The sequence below is a fragment of the Oncorhynchus mykiss genome, chromosome 4 (assembly GCF_057628025.1).
Source record: "Oncorhynchus mykiss isolate SJ-2025 chromosome 4, ASM5762802v1, whole genome shotgun sequence".
Classification (NCBI taxonomy): Eukaryota; Metazoa; Chordata; class Actinopteri; order Salmoniformes; family Salmonidae; genus Oncorhynchus; species Oncorhynchus mykiss.
Window position 1 is genome coordinate 6,336,525 of NC_143025.1, and position 19,458 is coordinate 6,355,982.

Consider the following 19,458-nt stretch of genomic DNA (forward strand, 5'->3'; position numbering starts at 1 on the left):
GTAGTGCCATATTCTTTCCATTTTGTAATAATGGATTTAATGGTGCTCCGTGGGGTGTTTAAAGCTTCTGTGACTTCTGAAGGTAATAGGCTGCACCAGATGACATTTAGGGGCTTCATAGCAAAGAGGGTGAATACATACATACATACATACATACATACATACATACATACATACATACATACTGTACATACATACTGTACATACATACATACTGTACATACATACATACATACATACTGTACATACATACATACAGTACATACATACATACTGTACATACATACATACATACTGTACATACATACTGTACATACATACATACTGTACATACATACATACTGTACATACATACATACATACATACATACATACATATTGTACATACATACTGTACATACAGTACATACATACATACATACATACTGTACATACATACATACAGTACATACATACTGTACATACATACATACATACATACATACATACATACATACAGTACATACATACTGTACATACATACTGTACATACATACATACATACAGTACATACATACAGTACATACATACAGTACATACATACTGTACATACATACTGTACATACATACAGTACATACATACATACATACATACATACATACATACATACATACATACATACATACTGTACATACAGTACATACATACATACTGTACATACATACATACATACTGTACATACTGTACATACATACATACATACATACTGTACATACATACTGTACATGCATACATACATACAGTACATGCATACATACATACTGTACATACTGTACATACAGTACATACTGTACACACATACATACTGTACACACATACATACTGTACACACACACACAGGTTGTAATGCAACAAAATAGTGGGAAAAAACAGCAAGGGGATGAATAGTTTGGCGAGGCACTGTATCATAACATCTTAGGCAAATCACAACATCACAAATGAATCCGTTCAGAGTTCAGCTCAGAGGCAACATGAGGTTTACGAAGACCTCAGGTGTATATTGTATATCTGACAGGAATGATGCCACATATATCAGGACAAGAACACAAGAGCGACGAGTCCATTCCTTCATCTGTCTGTTTATCAGCAAGTCAAGAACACGTTGTTCAAAAAGAGGTGCCAGGATTTGAATAGGACACCAGTCCAACAAACAGGGTTTGGGGTCCATTTCATTTCAATTCAGAAAGTAAACAAAATTCAAAATTCAAAATGTTCCTAATTGAAAACCTAAAAAGAGAATTAGAATTTCAGTGTGCTTCTTGAATGAACTGGAATTGAAATGGACCCAAACCCTGTCAGCAGCATATGTTGTTGTCCTTCTCCTCTGTGCTACAGTTCTAACAGCCACCATTAGAGCAGCTGAATGGCTGGCGGCTGGGTTGTGGTACACACTATCCAGACCATACCACACACGGGCGGGTGTTCAAGTTAGTCAAGTGTAAGACGGCCATCTGTACCTAGTGTGGAGCCACCAGCTCTGCAGCTGAGCAAGGCTGGAACACACAACTGAAATAGTTCATGTCTCTCTACAGCTGATGGTTCTCAGCTCAGTCTGATCATGTCTCTCTACAGCTGATGGTTCTCAGCTCAGTCTGATCATGTCTCTCTACAGCTGATGGTTCTCAGCTCAGTCTGATCATGTCTCTCTACAGCTGATGGTTCTCAGCTCAGTCTGATCATGTCTCTCTACAGCTGATGGTTCTCAGCTCAGTCTGATCATGTCTCTCTACAGCTGATGGTTCTCAGCTCAGTCTGATCATGTCTCTCTACAGCTGATGGTTCTCAGCTCAGTCTGATCATGTCTCTCTACAGCTGATGGTTCTCAGCTCAGTCTGATCATGTCTCTCTACAGCTGATGGTTCTCAGCTCAGTCTGATCATGTCTCTCTACAGCTGATGGTTCTCAGCTCAGTCTGATCATGTCTCTCTACAGCTGATGGTTCTCAGCTCAGTCTGATCATGTCTCTCTACAGCTGATGGTTCTCAGCTCAGTCTGATCATGTCTCTCTACAGCTGATGGTTCTCAGCTCAGTCTGATCATGTCTCTCTACAGCTGATGGTCTCAGCTCAGTCTGATCATGTCTCTCTACAGCTGATGGTTCTCAGCTCAGTCTGATCATGTCTCTCTACAGCTGATGGTTCTCAGCTCAGTCTGATCATGTCTCTCTATAGCTGATGGTCTTGTTCTCAAGCCTGGCAGCTGAGTGACGCAGTTGTTGGTTTTTCCACTGGAGACCCGGCTGGTCCGGCCTGAGGCTTTCTACTGCAGAACCGGCTGGTCCGGCCTGAGGCTTTCTACTGCAGAACCGGCTGGTCCGGCCTGAGACTTTCCACTGCAGAACCAGCTGGTCCGGCCTGAGGCTTTCTACTGCAGAACCAGCTGGTCCGGCCTGAGGCTTTCTACTGCAGAACCGGCTGGTCCGGCCTGAGGCTTTCTACTGCAGAACCGGCTGGTCCGGCCTGAGGCTTTCTACTGCAGAACCGGCTGGTCCAGCCTGAGACTTTCCACTGCAGAACCAGCTGGTCCGGCCTGAGGCTTTCTACTGCAGAACCAGCTGGTCCGGCCTGAGGCTTTCTACTGCAGAACCGGCTGGTCCGGCCTGAGGCTTTCTACTGCAGAACCGGCTGGTCCGGCCTGAGGCTTTCTACTGCAGAACCGGCTGGTCCGGCCTGAGACTTTCCACTGCAGAACCAGCTGGTCCGGCCCGAGGCTTTCCACTGGAGAACCGGCTGGTCCGGCCCGAGGCTTTCCACTGGAGAACCGGCTGGTCCGGCCCGAGACTTTCCACTGGAGAACCGGCTGGTCCGGCCTGAGACTTTCCACTGGAGAACCGGCTGGTCCGGCCTGAGGCTTTCCACTGCAGAACCAGCTGGTCCGGCCTGAGACTTTCCACTGCAGAACCAGCTGGTCCGGCCTGAGGCTTTCCACTGCAGAACCAGCTGGTCCGGCCTGAGGCTTTCTACTGCAGAACCGGCTGGTCCGGCCTGAGACTTTCCACTGCAGAACCAGCTGGTCCGGCCCGAGGCTTTCCACTGGAGAACCGGCTGGTCCGGCCCGAGGCTTTCCACTGGAGAACCGGCTGGTCCGGCCTGAGACTTTCCACTGGAGAACCGGCTGGTCCGGCCTGAGACTTTCCACTGGAGAACCGGCTGGTCCGGCCTGAGACTTTCCACTGGAGAACCGGCTGGTCCGGCCTGAGGCTTTCCACTGCAGAACCAGCTGGTCCGGCCTGAGACTTTCCACTGCAGAACCAGCTGGTCCGGCCTGAGGCTTTCCACTGCAGAACCAGCTGGTCCGGCCTGAGGCTTTCCACTGGAGAACCGGCTGGTCCGGCCTGAGGCTTTCCACTGCAGAACCGGCTGGTCCGGCCTGAGGCTTTCCACTGCAGAACCAGCTGGTCCGGCCTGAGACTTTCCACTGCAGAACCAGCTGGTCCGGCCTGAGGCTTTCCACTGCAGAACCAGCTGGTCCGGCCTGAGGCTTTCCACTGCAGAACCAGCTGGTCCGGCCTGAGGCTTTCCACTGCAGAACCAGCTGGTCCGGCCTGAGGCTTTCCACTGGAGAACCAGTTGGTCCGGCCTGAGGCTTTCTACTGCAGAACCAGCTGGTCCGGCCTGAGGCTTTCCACTGCAGAACCAGCTGGTCCGGCCTGAGGCTTTCTACTGTAGAACCGGCTGGTCCGGCCTGAGGCTTTCTACTGCAGAACCAGCTGGTCCGGCCTGAGGCTTTCCACTGGAGAACCGGCTGGTCCGGCCTGAGGCTTTCCACTGCAGAACCGGCTGGTCCGGCCTGAGGCTTTCTACTGCAGAACCGGCTGGTCCGGCCTGAGGCTTTCTACTGCAGAACCAGCTGGTCCGGCCTGAGGCTTTCCACTGGAGAACCGGCTGGTCCGGCCTGAGGCTTTCCACTGCAGAACCAGCTGGTCCGGCCTGAGGCTTTCCACGAGCTTCAAGTAACTGTCCAGTGAAAATCTCACATTTAAAAGTTCATATTCTGTTAACTCAAACCCAAATAATGTTGTTGACTCATCCTATAGTTGTATTTGTGGCCAGAGCATAAATTGGAGACAAAACACTTTAAAAACCTTACCTCACACTTGTATCTAAAAACAGAAAGTTAAAATAAAAGCTTGCTATATCCAATCAGCGTTCTATTTTCAATGACCATATACGCCCACGTCATTACAACACAGAAAAGTTGCTTTTCAACACATTTAAATAAAACAATTTAGAAGGAAGACTATTTCACTCATATCGTAATTAATTATAGGTCACATTTCATAGAAACAGTTACTTTAAACCCCAGTGTTTTACTGAGTTCAGTCTACTGCTTCAGAAAGAAGGGATGAGTTCAGTCTACTGCTTCAGCATGAAGGGATGAGTTCAGTCTACTGCTTCAGCATGAAGGGATGAGTTCAGTCTACTGCTTCAGAATGAAGGGATGAGTTCAGTCTACTGCTTCAGAAAGAAGGGATGAGTTCAGTCTACTGCTTCAGAAAGAAGGGATGAGTTCAGTCTACTGCTTCAGAATGAAGGGATGAGTTCAGTCTACTGCTTCAGAAAGAAGGGATGAGTTCAGTCTACTGCTTCAGAAAGAAGGGATGAGTTCAGTCTACTGCTTCAGAAAGAAGGGATGAGTTCAGTCTACTGCTTCAGAAAGAAGGGATGAGTTCAGTCTACTGCTTCAGAAAGAAGGGATGAGTTCAGTCTACTGCTTCAGAATGAAGGGATGAGTTCAGTCTACTGCTTCAGAATGAAGGGATGAGTTCAGTCATCTCCTCTTCCTCTAATCTCACTCTCCTCCGTGTGAAGATGAGGTGGTCTCTTCCTGTAATCTCACTCTCCTCAGTGTGAAGATGAGGTTGTCTCTTCCTGTAATCTCACTCTCCTCAGTGTGAAGATGAGGTGGTCTCTTCCTGTAATCTCACTCTCCTCAGTGTGAAGATGAGGTTGTCTCTTCCTGTAATCTCACTCTCCTCAGTGTGAAGATGAGGTGGTCTCTTCCTGTAATCTCACTCTCCTCCGTGTGAAGATGAGGTGGTCTCTTCCTGTAACCTCACTCTCCTCATTGACTCTCTATACTCCCTCTGTGAGTTGGTTCAGTGTGAAGGTGAGGGATCTGTGTCTGTTGAAGGCCTCTTCTCTTCCTCTTCTAGGCCCACCCTCCTCAGTGACTCATTATACTTCCGGGTTCCTAGCCTCACTATGTCTTTAATCTCCTCAGCCAGGTCCCTCCTGCCACTCTCCACCATGGCATCTATCAACCTGGGCACTGCACCAATACCCTGCTGGCCTGGACCTCCAGCGGGACACAACCCAACACCTTCCTGCTGCTGACCCCGGGCCCAGTGGAACAGCATCTCCAACACCACGGCCCCTAGGTTGTCTCTGGAGGCGGGAGGGGAGAGAGGACAGACGAGAAAGACAGAGACAGAGACAGAGACAGAGAGAGAGAGAGAGAGAGAGAGAGAGGAGAGGACAGACAGAGAGAGATGGAGAGAAAGGGAAAGAGATGGAGAGAGAGAAAGGGAAAGAGATGGAGAAAGAAGGAGAGAGAGAGAGAGAGAGAGGTATCTGTAAGGGCTTCTACAAATGTAGGGTTTTCCTGTAACCAAAACGGCCTCTATGTAACCAACAGGGAATCTAAAGAGACAGACACCAGCAGGAGAAAACGTACAGTTGTGAATATAACTATGTTCCCTGAAGGAGGTCAATAAGGTACAACACAGCTATGGGGATTTCTCGTGTTGACGCCCCCTTCTGAAGAACAGTAGAATCACGCCTGAAAAGGCCAGTGAACACCGTGCCTCACCAGAAGCTCCGCCTTCCGCAGGCGATAAACCCGGAGGTACAGATGAACTCCTTCAGTAGCGAGTGTAGCGAAATGCTTGTGCTTCTAGTTCCGACCGTGCAGTAATATATAACAAGTAATCTAACAATTTCACAACAACTACCTTATACACACAAGTGTAAAGGAATTAATAAGAAAATGTACATATAAATATATGGATGAGCTATGGCCGAACGGCATAGGCCAGATGCAGTAGGTGGTATAGAGTACAGTACATACATATGAGATGAGTAATGTAGGGTATGTAAACATTATATAAAGTGGCATTGTTTAAAGTGACTAGTGATACATTTATTGCATCCAATTTTTTATTATTAAAGTGGCTGGAGATTTGAGTCAGTGTGTTGGCAGCAGCCACTCAATGTTAGTGGTGGCTGTTTAACAGACTGATGGCCTTGAGATAGAAGCTGTTTTTCAGTCTCTTGGTCCCTGCTTCGATGCACCTGTACTGACCTCGCCTTCTGGATGATAGAAGGGGTGAACAGGCAGTGGCTCAGGTGGTTGTTGTCCTTGATGATCTTTATGTCCTTGATGACCTCTTCCTTAGGTCTCGAGAATCTCTCTGACCACAGATCGGTCTGATTAGAATAACCAAGCGACTGGATGCTACGTATGCTAACCGAGAGCGATATAGGAAGTAGCTAAACGAGAGAGAGATATAGGAAGTAGCTAACCGAGAGAGCTATAGGAAGTAGCTAAACGAGAGAGATATAGGAAGTAGCTAAACGAGAGAGATATAGGAAGTAGCTAAACGAGAGAGATATAGGAAGTAGCTAAACGAGAGAGATATAGGAAGTAGCTAAACGAGAGAGAGATACACAAACAATTCCACCATGGGAGACCAGGAATCAACAGTGGCAGACCGCTAGCTAGTTGGCCTTGACGAGTCAGCTAACCTGGCTAGCACACTATGCAGCGCTGATTAGCCTGATCCCCCATCCACATAAGACCGGATCGTCGACCAAGTCCGGGAAGAGAGGTTAAACGGTGCTTGACCGAGGCAGAGGCAGGCACAGGCCACCCTCAGTCTTCGAGTCTTCTTCCCCTTAGCCCGGCGACAGAGGGCACAGCAAACCAGGTTGAGTAAGGGCAGCTTTCGCATGCCTCAACTCGGACAGACAAGACATCTGATCTGAACAACGCCCCTCAATTCATCCCCAGGTCCCATAACCCTGACGAGATACGGGAACCGGCGAGAGGAAACCAGAAGAAATCCACACGTTTGCCAAGGGAACCGGTCGGTACCATGGACTGGACTAGGGGAATGGAATAGCACCAGACACGGGTCAGTACCATGGAGATGGACTAGGGGAATGGAATAGTACCAGCCACCGGTCAGTACCATGGACTGGACTAGGGGAATGGAATAGTACCAGACAGGGGTCAGTACCATGGACTGGACTAGGGGAATGGAATAGTACCAGACACAGGTCAGTACAATGGAGATGGACTAGGGGAATGGAATAGCACCAGACACGGGTCAGTACCATGGAGATGGACTAGGGGAATGGAATAGTACCAGACAGGGGTCAGTACCATGGAGATGGACTAGGGGAATGGAATAGTACCAGACACTGGTCAGTACCATGGACTGGACTAGGGGAATGGAATAGCACCAGACACGGGTCAGTACCATGGAGATGGACTAGGGGAATGGAATAGTACCAGACACGGGTCAGTACCATGGAGATGGACTAGGGGAATGGAATAGTACCAGACACGGGTCAGGACCATGGACTGGACTAGGGGAATGGAATAGTACCAGACAGGGGTCAGTACCATGGACTGGACTAGGGGAATGGAATAGCACCAGACACGGGTCAGTACCATGGACTGGACTAGGGGAATGGAATAGCACCAGACAGGGGTCAGTACCATGGACTGGACTAGGGGAATGGAATAGCACCAGACACGGGTCAGTACCATGGAGATGGACTAGGGGAATGGAATAGTACCAGACACGGGTCAGTACCATGGAGATGGACTAGGGGAATGGAATAGCACCAGACACGGGTCAGTACCATGGAGATGGACTAGGGGAATGGAATAGTACCAGCCACCGGTCAGTACCATGGACTGGACTAGGGGAATGGAATAGTACCAGACACGGGTCAGTACCATGGAGATGGACTAGGGGAATGGAATAGTACCAGACACGGGTCAGTACCATGGAGATGGACTAGGGGAATGGAATAGTACCAGCCACCGGTCAGTACCATGGAGATGGACTAGGGGAATGGAATAGTACCAGACACGGGTCAGTACCATGGAGATGGACTAGGGGAATGGAATAGTACCAGACACGGGTCAGTACCATGGACTGGACTAGGGGAATGGAATAGTACCAGCCAGGGGTCAGTACCATGGAGATGGACTAGGGGAATGGAATAGTACCAGACACGGGTCAGTACCATGGAGATGGACTAGGGGAATGGAATAGTACCAGACACGGGTCAGTACCATGGAGATGGACTAGGGGAATGGAATAGTACCAGACACGGGTCAGTACCATGGACTGGACTAGGGGAATGGAATAGTACCAGACACGGGTCAGTACCATGGACTGGACTAGGGGAATGGAATAGTACCAGACACGGGTCAGTACCATGGACTGGACTAGGGGAATGGAATAGTACCAGCCACAGGTCAGTACCATGGAGATGGACTAGGGGAATGGAATAGTACCAGACACGGGTCAGTACCATGGAGATGGACTAGGGGAATGGAATAGTACCAGACACGGGTCAGTACCATGGAGATGGACTAGGGGAATGGAATAGTACCAGACACGGGTCAGTACCATGGACTGGACTAGGGGAATGGAATAGTACCAGACACGGGTCAGTACCATGGACTGGACTAGGGGAATGGAATAGTACCAGACACGGGTCAGTACCATGGACTGGACTAGGGGAATGGAATAGTACCAGACACGGGTCAGTACCATGGAGATGGACTAGGGGAATGGAATAGTACCAGACACGGGTCAGTACCATGGAGATGGACTAGGGGAATGGAATAGCACCAGACACGGGTCAGTACCATGGAGATGGACTAGGGGAATGGAATAGTACCAGACACGGGTCAGTACCATGGAGATGGACTAGGGGAATGGAATAGTACCAGACACGGGTCAGTACCATGGAGATGGACTAGGGGAATGGAATAGCACCAGACACGGGTCAGTACCATGGAGATGGACTAGGGGAATGGAATAGCACCAGACACGGGTCAGTACCATGGAGATGGACTAGGGGAATGGAATAGCACCAGACATGGGTCAGTACCATGGAGATGGACTAGGGGAATGGAATAGTACCAGACACGGGTCAGTACCATGGACTGGACTAGGGGAATGGAATAGTACCAGACACGGGTCAGTACCATGGACTGGACTAGGGGAATGGAATAGTACCAGACACGGGTCAGTACCATGGAGATGGACTAGGGGAATGGAATAGTACCAGACACGGGTCAGTACCATGGAGATGGACTAGGGGAATGGAATAGTACCAGACACGGGTCAGTACCATGGAGATGGACTAGGGGAATGGAATAGTACCAGACACGGGTCAGTACCATGGACTGGACTAGGGGAATGGAATAGTACCAGACACGGGTCAGTACCATGGAGATGGACTAGGGGAATGGAATAGTACCAGACACGGGTCAGTACCATGGAGATGGACTAGGGGAATGGAATAGTACCAGACACGGGTCAGTACCATGGAGATGGACTAGGGGAATGGAATAGTACCAGACACGGGTCAGTACCATGGAGATGGACTAGGGGAATGGAATAGTACCAGACACGGGTCAGTACCATGGAGATGGACTAGGGGAATGGAATAGTACCAGACACGGGTCAGGACCATGGACTGGACTAGGGGAATGGAATAGTACCAGACACGGGTCAGTACCATGGAGATGGACTAGGGGAATGGAATAGCACCAGACACGGGTCAGTACCATGGACTGGACTAGGGGAATGGAATAGTACCAGACAGGGGTCAGTACCATGGACTGGACTAGGGGAATGGAATAGTACCAGACAGGGGTCAGTACCATGGAGATGGACTAGGGGAATGGAATAGTACCAGACACGGGTCAGGACCATGGACTGGACTAGGGGAATGGAATAGTACCAGACACGGGTCAGTACCATGGACTGGACTAGGGGAATGGAATAGTACCAGACACGGGTCAGTACCATGGAGATGGACTAGGGGAATGGAATAGCACCAGACACGGGTCAGTACCATGGAGATGGACTAGGGGAATGGAATAGCACCAGACACGGGTCAGTACCATGGAGATGGACTAGGGGAATGGAATAGTACCAGACACGGGTCAGTACCATGGAGATGGACTAGGGGAATGGAATAGTACCAGCCACGGGTCAGTACCATGGAGATGGACTAGGGGAATGGAATAGTACCAGCCACGGGTCAGTACCATGGACTGGACTAGGGGAATGGAATAGTACCAGACACGGGTCAGTACCATGGAGATGGACTAGGGGAATGGAATAGTACCAGACAGGGGTCAGTACCATGGAGATGGACTAGGGGAATGGAATAGTACCAGACACGGGTCAGTACCATGGAGATGGACTAGGGGAATGGAATAGTACCAGACACGGGTCAGTACCATGGAGATGGACTAGGGGAATGGAATAGTACCAGACACGGGTCAGTACCATGGAGATGGACTAGGGGAATGGAATAGTACCAGACACGGGTCTGTACCATGGAGATGGACTAGGGGAATGGAATAGTACCAGACATGGGTCAGTACCATGGACTGGACTAGGGGAATGGAATAGCACCAGCCACGGGTCAAACCACTGTTCCTGACGCCGTCCCCACACACAAGCTGACCCGACCTCCGACAAATCGCCGAAAACAAAGCGTCACTGTCTTTTAATTTGGGTCATGAACCCAAACCCAGGCTTGCTAGCCTACGTAACAAATAACAGATTCAGCAGGAAAGTCACGAAACCAATTACCCGGTTACCTTTAATAACACAACGTCCAGAAGCATGAAGACGCTCTCACTAAGTGGGACAGCTTCCGGTGAGGCACGGTGTTCATTGGCCTTGTCAGGCGTGATTCTAATGTTGTTCAGTAGAGGGCTCACCCCGTCGCTGTGCTCGAGTCAAATCGCTCAGATTAATTAAAGTCCTTCTTTTTTCTTTTCTTTTTTTTGTTACAGCGTAAACACACCTGAATTGGTATCTGCCTCCATGCATATCAATCACGTAGAAAATACTGCTCTGAAGACTGACTCACAGAAGAGAGAGATAATGGCGCAGTGGTTAAGGGTGCTGTACTGCAGCGCCAGCTGGGCCATCAGAGTCCCTGGGTTCGCGCCCAGGCTCTGTCGTAACCGGCCACGACCGGGAGGTCCGTGGGGCGACGCACAATTGGCCTAGCGTCGCCCGGGTTAGGGAGGGCTTGGTCGGTAGGGGTGTCCTTGTCTCATCGCGCACCAGCGACTCCTGTGGCGGGCTGGGCGCAGTGTACGCTAGCCAAGGTGGCCAGGTGCACAGTGTTTCCTCCGGCGCATTGGTGCGGCTGGCTTCCGGGTTGGATGTGCGCTGTGTTAAAGAAGCAGCGGCTTGGTTGGTTGTGTATCGGAGGACGCATGACTTTCAACCTTCGTCTCTCCCGAGCCCGTACGGGAGTTGTAGCAATGAGACAATATAGTAGCTACTACAACAATTGGACACCACGAAATTGGGGAGAAAAAGGGGTAAAATTCAAAAAATATAAATAAATTGAGGACTCATAATATCATTGACATAGAAGTCTTGCCTTTTCAAAGACTATTTCCATTCACACACACACACACACACACACACACACACACACACACACTAGTAGTGCTGTTCTGTGTACCTGTGTGGTGCAGACAAACACATCAGATCAATGACAGGGGTAACCTGAACATGTTAGGTTCTGGGATTAATTCAAGTCACACATTCACTCTCTGTCTCTCCCCTCCTCCCCCTCTCTCTGTCTCTCCCCCCTTCCCCCTCTCTCTCATAAAAATACCATATAACGTGTTTTTCTGCAGCATCAGCACTGAAGCCATATTTTTTGTGTTTGTTAGCATGTTCATCATCCTCAAACTGACAGAAATGCTGCCCACTGAATATCAATGGGGGAGAATGTTTTTTTTTGTTTTAATCCCTTTTTTTGTAAATCGTCACGAAGCCATCTGGAACACTGCAGGAGATCACACTGATACTCAGATGTATATATCTCTCTATACACCACTCAGTTCTCTCTCTCTCTACACCACTTAGTTCTCTCTCTCTCCACACCACTCAGTTTCTCTCTCTCTACACCACTCAGTTTCTCTCTCTCTCTCTCTCTCTACACCACTCAGATATCTCTCTCTCTACACCACTCAGTTATCTCTCTCTCTATACACCACTCGGTTATCTCTCTCTCTATACACCACTCGGTTATCTCTCTCTCTATACACCACTCGGTTCTCTCTCTCTCTATACCACTCGGTTCTCTCTCTCTATACCACTCAGTTATCTCTCTCTCTCTATACACCACTCAGTTATCTCCCTCTCTCTACACCACTCTGTTCCCTCTCCTCCCCCTCTACACCACTCCGCTCCCTCTATACACCACTCCGTTCCCTCTATACACCACTCCGTTCCCTCTCCCCTCTCTACACCACTCGGTTCTCTCTCTCTGTATACACCACTCGGTTCTCTCTCTCTGTATACACCACTCGGTTCTCTCTCTCTCTGTATACACCACTCGGTTCTCTCTCTCTCTGTATACACCACTCGGTTCTCTCTCTCTCTGTATACACCACTCAGTTCTCTCTCTCTCTGTATACACCACTCGGTTCTCTCTCTCTCTGTATACACCACTCAGTTATCTCTCTCTCTGTATACACCACTCAGTTATCTCTCTCTCTGTATACACCACTCAGTTATCTCTCCCTCTCTCTACACCACTCAGTTATCTCTCCCTCTCTCTACACCACTCAGTTATCTCCCTCTCTCTACACCACTCTGTTCCCTCTCCTCCCCCTCTACACCACTCCGTTCCCTCTCTACACCACTCCGTTCACCTATATACACCACTCCGTTCCCTCTCCCCTCTCTACACCACTCGGTTCTCTCTCTCTGTATACACCACTCGGTTCTCTCTCTCTGTATACACCACTCGGTTCTCTCTCTCTCTGTATACACCACTCGGTTCTATCTCTCTCTGTATACACCACTCGGTTCTCTCTCTCTCTGTATACACCACTCGGTTATCTCTCTCTCTGTATACACCACTCGGTTATCTCTCTCTCTGTATACACCACTCGGTTATCTCTCTCTCTGTATACACCACTCGGTTATCTCTCTCTGTATACACCACTCGGTTATCTCTCTCTCTGTATACACCACTCGGTTATCTCTCTCTCTCTATACACCACTCAGTTATCTCTCTCTCTCTATACACCACTCAGTTATCTCTCTCTCTCTATACACCACTCAGTTATCTCTCTCTCTCTATACACCACTCAGTTATCTCTCTCTCTCTCTATACACCACTCAGTTATCTCTCTCTCTCTATACACCACTCAGTTATCTCCCTCTCTCTACACCACTCTGTTCCCTCTCCTCCCCCTCTACACCACTCCGTTCCCCCTCTACACCACTCCGTTCCCCCTCTACACCACTCCGTTCCCCCTCTACACCACTCCGTTCCCTCTCTACACCACTCCGTTCCCTCTCTACACCACTCCGTTCCCTCTCTACACCACTCCGTTCCCTCTCTACACCACTCCGTTCCCTCTCTACACCACTCCGTTCCCTCTCCTCCCCACTCAGTTCCCTCTCTACACCACTCCGTTCCCTCTCCTCCCTCTCTACACCACTCCGTTCCCTCTCTACACCACTCCGTTCCCTCTCTACATCACTCCATTCCCTCTCCTCCCTCTCTACACCACTCCGTTCCCTCTCCCCTCTACACCACTCCGTTCCCTCTCCTCTCTACACCACTCCGTTCCCTCTCTACACCACTCCGTTCCCTCTCCTCCCTCTCCACCACTCCGTTCACTCTACGCCACTCCGTTCCCTCTCCTCCCTCTACGCCACTCCGTTCCCTCTCCTCCCTCTACGCCACTCCGTTCCCTCTCCTCCCTCTACGCCACTCCGTTCCCTCCCCTCCCTCTACGCCACTCCGTTCCCTCCCCTCCCTCTACGCCACTCCGTTCCCTCCCCTCCCTCTACGCCACTCCGTTCCCTCCCCTCCCTCTACGCCACTCCGTTCCCTCTCCTCCCTCTACGCCACTCCGTTCCCTCTCCTCCCTCCACGCCACTCCGTTCCCTCTCCTCCCTCTCTCCACCACTCCGTTCCCTCTCCTCCCTCTACGCCACTCCGTTCCCTCTCCTCCCTCTACGCCACTCCGTTCCCTCCCCTCCCTCTACGCCACTCCGTTCCCTCTACGCCACTCCGTTCCCTCTACCCCACTCCGTTCCCTCTACGCCACTCCGTTCCCTCTCCCCTCTCTACACCACTCCGTTCCCTCTCCTCCCTCTACGCCACTCCGTTCCCTCTCCTCCCTCTACGCCACTCCCCGCCACTCCGTTCCCTCCACGCCACTCCGTTCCCTCCCCTCCCTCTACGCCACTCCGTTCCCTCTCCTCCCTCTACGCCACTCCCCTCCCTCTACGCCACTCCGTTCCCTCCCCTCCCTCTACGCCACTCCGTTCCCTCCCCTCCCTCTACGCCACTCCGTTCCCTCTACGCCACTCCGTTCCCTCTACGCCACTCCATTCCCTCTACGCCACTCCCCTCCCTCTACGCCACTCCGTTCCCTCCCCTCCCTCTACGCCACTCCGTTCCCTCCCCTCCCTCTACGCCACTCCGTTCCCTCCCCTCCCTCTACGCCACTCCGTTCCCTCTCCTCCCTCTACGCCACTCCGTTCCCTCTCCTCCCTCTACGCCACTCCCCGCCACTCCGTTCCCTCCACGCCACTCCGTTCCCTCCCCTCCCTCTACGCCACTCCGTTCCCTCTCCTCCCTCTACGCCACTCCCCTCCCTCTACGCCACTCCGTTCCCTCCCCTCCCTCTACGCCACTCCGTTCCCTCCCCTCCCTCTACGCCACTCCGTTCCCTCTACGCCACTCCGTTCCCTCTACGCCACTCCATTCCCTCTACGCCACTCCCCTCCCTCTACGCCACTCCGTTCCCTCCCCTCCCTCTACGCCACTCCGTTCCCTCCCCTCCCTCTACGCCACTCCGTTCCCTCCCCTCCCTCTACGCCACTCCGTTCCCTCCCCTCCCTCTACGCCACTCCGTTCCCTCCCCTCCCTCTACGCCACTCCGTTCCCTCCCCTCCCTCTACGCCACTCCGTTCCCTCTCCTCCCTCTACGCCACTCCGTTCCCTCCCCTCCCTCTACGCCACTCCGTTCCCTCCCCTCCCTCTACGCCACTCCGTTCCCTCCCCTCCCTCTACGCCACTCCGTTCCCTCCCCTCCCTCTACGCCACTCCGTTCCCTCCCCTCCCTCTACGCCACTCCGTTCCCTCCCCTCCCTCTACGCCACTCCGTTCCCTCCCCTCCCTCTACGCCACTCCGTTCCCTCCCCTCCCTCTCTACACCACTCCGTTCCCTCTCTACATCACTCCGTTCCCTCTCCTCCCTCTCTACACCACTCTGTTCCCTCTCCCCTCTACACCACTCCGTTCCCTCTCCTCTCTACACCACTCCGTTCCCTCTCTACACCACTCCGTTCCCTCTCCCCTCTCTACACCACTCCGTTCCCTCTCTACACCACTCCGTTCCCTCTCTACACCACTCCGTTCCCTCTCCTCCCTCTCTACACCACTCCGTTCCCTCTCCCCTCTACACCACTCCGTTCCCTCTCCTCTCTACACCACTCCGTTCCCTCTCTACACCACTCCGTTCCCTCTCCCCTCTCTACACCACTCCGTTCCCTCTCTACACCACTCCGTTCCCTCTCTACACCACTCCGTTCCCTCTCCTCCCTCTCTACACCACTCCGTTCCCTCTCCTCCCTCTCCGCCACTCCGTTCCCTCTACGCCACTCCGTTCCCTCTCCTCCCTCTACGCCACTCCGTTCCCTCTCCTCCCTCTACGCCACTCCGTTCCCTCTCCTCCCTCTACGCCACTCCGTTCCCTCTCCTCCCTCTACGCCACTCCGTTCCCTCTCCTCCCTCTACGCCACTCCGTTCCCTCTCCTCCCTCTACGCCACTCCGTTCCCTCTCCTCCCTCTACGCCACTCCGTTCCCTCTCCTCCCTCTACGCCACTCCGTTCCCTCTACCCCACTCCGTTCCCTCTACCCCACTCCGTTCCCTCTACGCCACTCCGTTCCCTCTCCCCTCTCTACACCATTCCGTTCCCTCTCCTCCCTCTACGCCACTCCGTTCCCTCTCCTCCCTCTACGCCACTCCCCGCCACTCCGTTCCCTCCACGCCACTCCGTTCCCTCCCCTCCCTCTACGCCACTCCGTTCCCTCTCCTCCCTCTACGCCACTCCGTTCCCTCTACGCCACTCCGTTCCCTCCCCTCCCTCTACGCCACTCCGTTCCCTCCCCTCCCTCTACGCCACTCCGTTCCCTCCCCTCCCTCTACGCCACTCCGTTCCCTCTACGCCACTCCGTTCCCTCTACGCCACTCCGTTCCCTCTACGCCACTCCGTTCCCTCTACGCCACTCCCCTCCCTCTACGCCACTCTGTTCCCTCTACGCCACTCCGTTCCCTCCCCTCCCTCTACGCCACTCCGTTCCCTCCCCTCCCTCTACGCCACTCCGTTCCCTCCCCTCCCTCTACGCCACTCCGTTCCCTCCCCTCCCTCTACGCCACTCCGTTCCCTCCCCTCCTTCTACGCCACTCCGTTCCCTCCCCTCCCTCTACGCCACTCCTCTCTCTTCTCTCCCCGACTCCCCCTGCATGTCTCTTCCAGACTCCTTACAAGTTAAATCCCTCCAGTGAGAATTGAAGGACTTTAGTTATCCTATGCTAATACTCCATGTGCCTGCCCACACATGGAGTACATCACTTCATCCCCTCTCATCCAGAAATAGTACTCTGGGTTGGCACAGAAAACAAGAACTACATTTAGCAAATCTGCATCCCTCTTGTTCCCGCTCATCCCAAAATACTTCTGATAAAAAGGGAAATGACCATGATAAAGAAGTAATAGCCACTGCTTATTAATGTGCTTATGAATGGGCTATGAATGGGCTATGGATGGGTTATGGATGGGTTATAGGTGGGTTATAGGTGGGTTATAGGTGGGTTATAGGTGGGTTATGGATGGGTTATAGGTGGGTTATGGGTGGGTTATAGGTGGGTTATGGATGGGTTATGGATGGGTTATGGATGGGTTATAGGTGGGTTATGGATGGGTTATAGGTGGGTTATGGATGTGTTATGGATGGGTTATAGGTGGGTTATGGATGTGTTATGAAATGTTTCTGAAGTCCTTATGCACTTAACCCTCAAATAAAGGGTTCCAGAACATATTGATGAGGGTGAGTTTAACTCGTTATTCTTAGGCTCAGCTTTAGTCATGTCCTACATTAATCTAGCTTCATGATAATCCCACAGTTTAATCTGCATAGTGTTGGTAATGACACATCACCTTACAACAGGTCAGTAATTGAGATCTCATCTGATAGGTTAATCATTGTAAAGTGACCACGTCCGGGCTCTTGTTCATTAGGGTACATAACGAGAAAAAAATAAAAACATTTCAAAAGTGATCTGCAATAGAAGAAAGAAAAAAAACGAAAGATTGAGCTTTTCTCAAATCCAGGAAGTCCCTCCCAGTTTCAATCCGCTTTATTTTGTTCCATTTGGTGCCTAATGAACAGGACCCTGGTTCTCCATCACAGTAACCATCATGCCCAGGTGTATTCGTACTTAATTCAAAATGAGTGTTTCTTATTGGATAAGTACAGGTAATGCCTCCCTGTTTCGGTCAGTTTTCTTACATTTGGTGCCTAATGAACATGCTCACCTGTATTTGTACTGCATGCGGTCCAGCTCCTGGTAGCTGATTCCCAGGTTGATGCCAATGGACCTCCAGTCCTGTCCGATCTGCAGGGAGATGGCCAGCAGGTTAGCCTCAGTCAGGTACCCGCTCTCTGGGTCGCCCAGGTTCAGCGGAGGGTACTGAGGCTGCTCCCAGTCCATACCATTACTACCACCCTCTGAGTTTAGGCCCTGAGGGGAAGGGAGAGAGGGCGGTGAAGACAGGAAGTAGAGGAAGAGGCTCATACCATTACTATCCAATCAGAGTTCATAGCCTGAGTGGGTGGTGAAGACAGGAAGTAGAGGAAGAGGCTCATACCATTACTATGCAATCAGAGTTCATAGCCTGAGTGGGTGGTGAAGACAGGAAGTAGAGGAAGAGGCTCATACCATTACTATCCAATCAGAGTTCATAGCCTGAGTGGGAGGTGAAGACAGGAAGTAGAGAAAGAGGCTCATACCATTACTATCCAATCAGAGTTCATAGCCTGAGTGGGTGGGGAAAGTGTAAAATTAACCGATTGGCTAAATCTGTATTGTATATTGTATGTGTATGTATATTGTAGCTTGAAACAGTTGATTTTTAATGGAATATCTACATAGGCGTACAGAGGCCCCATTGTCAGCAACCATCACTCCTGTGTTCCAATGGCACTTCAAAATATCCTGCCAGAATGTGTGCAATTTGGGGCATGACCAGAAGAGGTGACCGAGGGTACCCTCGGCAGACTTGCACTTAGGGCATATAGGAGAGACCGAGGGGTAAAGACTAGTGTCATTTGGTACAGCAATAGTCCAGTCTGTGAATCACTTTGTATTGAATAAATTTGGTGTCGGGAGTTTATCGCACACAAGTGAATATCTCGAAGGCAATCAGCCCAAACTGTCATCATTAATCTCCATAACAAGGTCTTCCTCACAGGTCTCCTTCAAATGTTGTGTGGAAACACGGAGAGGTACTGAGCCTGCTCGCAGTCCATACCATTGCTACCACCCCCTAAGTTTATGCTGTAAAGTGATCTACAAATCTGGAGATCAAACTCGGAGTCAGGGGCGAGGTTCATGAAAGTATATAGTTCTGCGGGCAGGTGTAATTGCCTCAGAATTTTGTAAATTTTAGCGAACATAATTTATTTTCTGAAGATACTGGAATAAATTACACTGCCGTTCAAAAGTTTGGGGTCACTAAGAAATGTTCATGTTTTTGAAAGAAAAGCAAATGTGTTGTCCATTAAAAATATATATAGATATTTGCCTTGAAGGCCATCATCCCGGAGTCACCTCTTCACTGGTGACGTTGAGACTGGTGTTTTGCAGGTTCTATTTAATGAAGCTGCCAGTTGAGGACTTGTGAGGCGTCTGTTTCTCAAACTAGACACTCTAATGTACTTGTCCTCTTGCTCAGTTGTGCACCGGGGCCTCCCACTCCTCTTTCTTTTCTGGTTAGAGACAGTTTGCGCTGTTCTGTGAAGGGAGTAGTACATAGCATTGTATGAGATCTTTAGTTCCTTGGCAATTTCTCTCATGGAATAGCCTTCAG

At 50.8% G+C, this 19,458-nt stretch overlaps 1 protein-coding gene across 3 annotated transcripts in view; it reads right to left on the reverse strand.

Moving 5' to 3' along the window:
* Positions 1-4,060: 4,060 nt before the first annotated feature.
* pidd1 (p53-induced death domain protein 1) overlaps positions 4,061-19,458 on the reverse strand; it is a 36,659-nt gene continuing 21,261 nt past the window's right edge. For 2 of the 3 annotated variants that reach the window (XM_090230970.1, XM_090230971.1), the window contains 2 exons: positions 17,905-18,110; positions 4,061-5,427 (listed from right to left, as the gene is read on the reverse strand). In XM_090230970.1, the coding sequence (XP_090087096.1) occupies positions 5,139-5,427; positions 17,905-18,110 (495 nt within the window). In that variant the 3' untranslated portion in view covers positions 4,061-5,138. Of the gene's footprint in view, positions 5,428-17,904; positions 18,111-19,458 lie in introns of those variants that run through there. The other variant, XR_016495042.1, reaches the window with a different exon arrangement.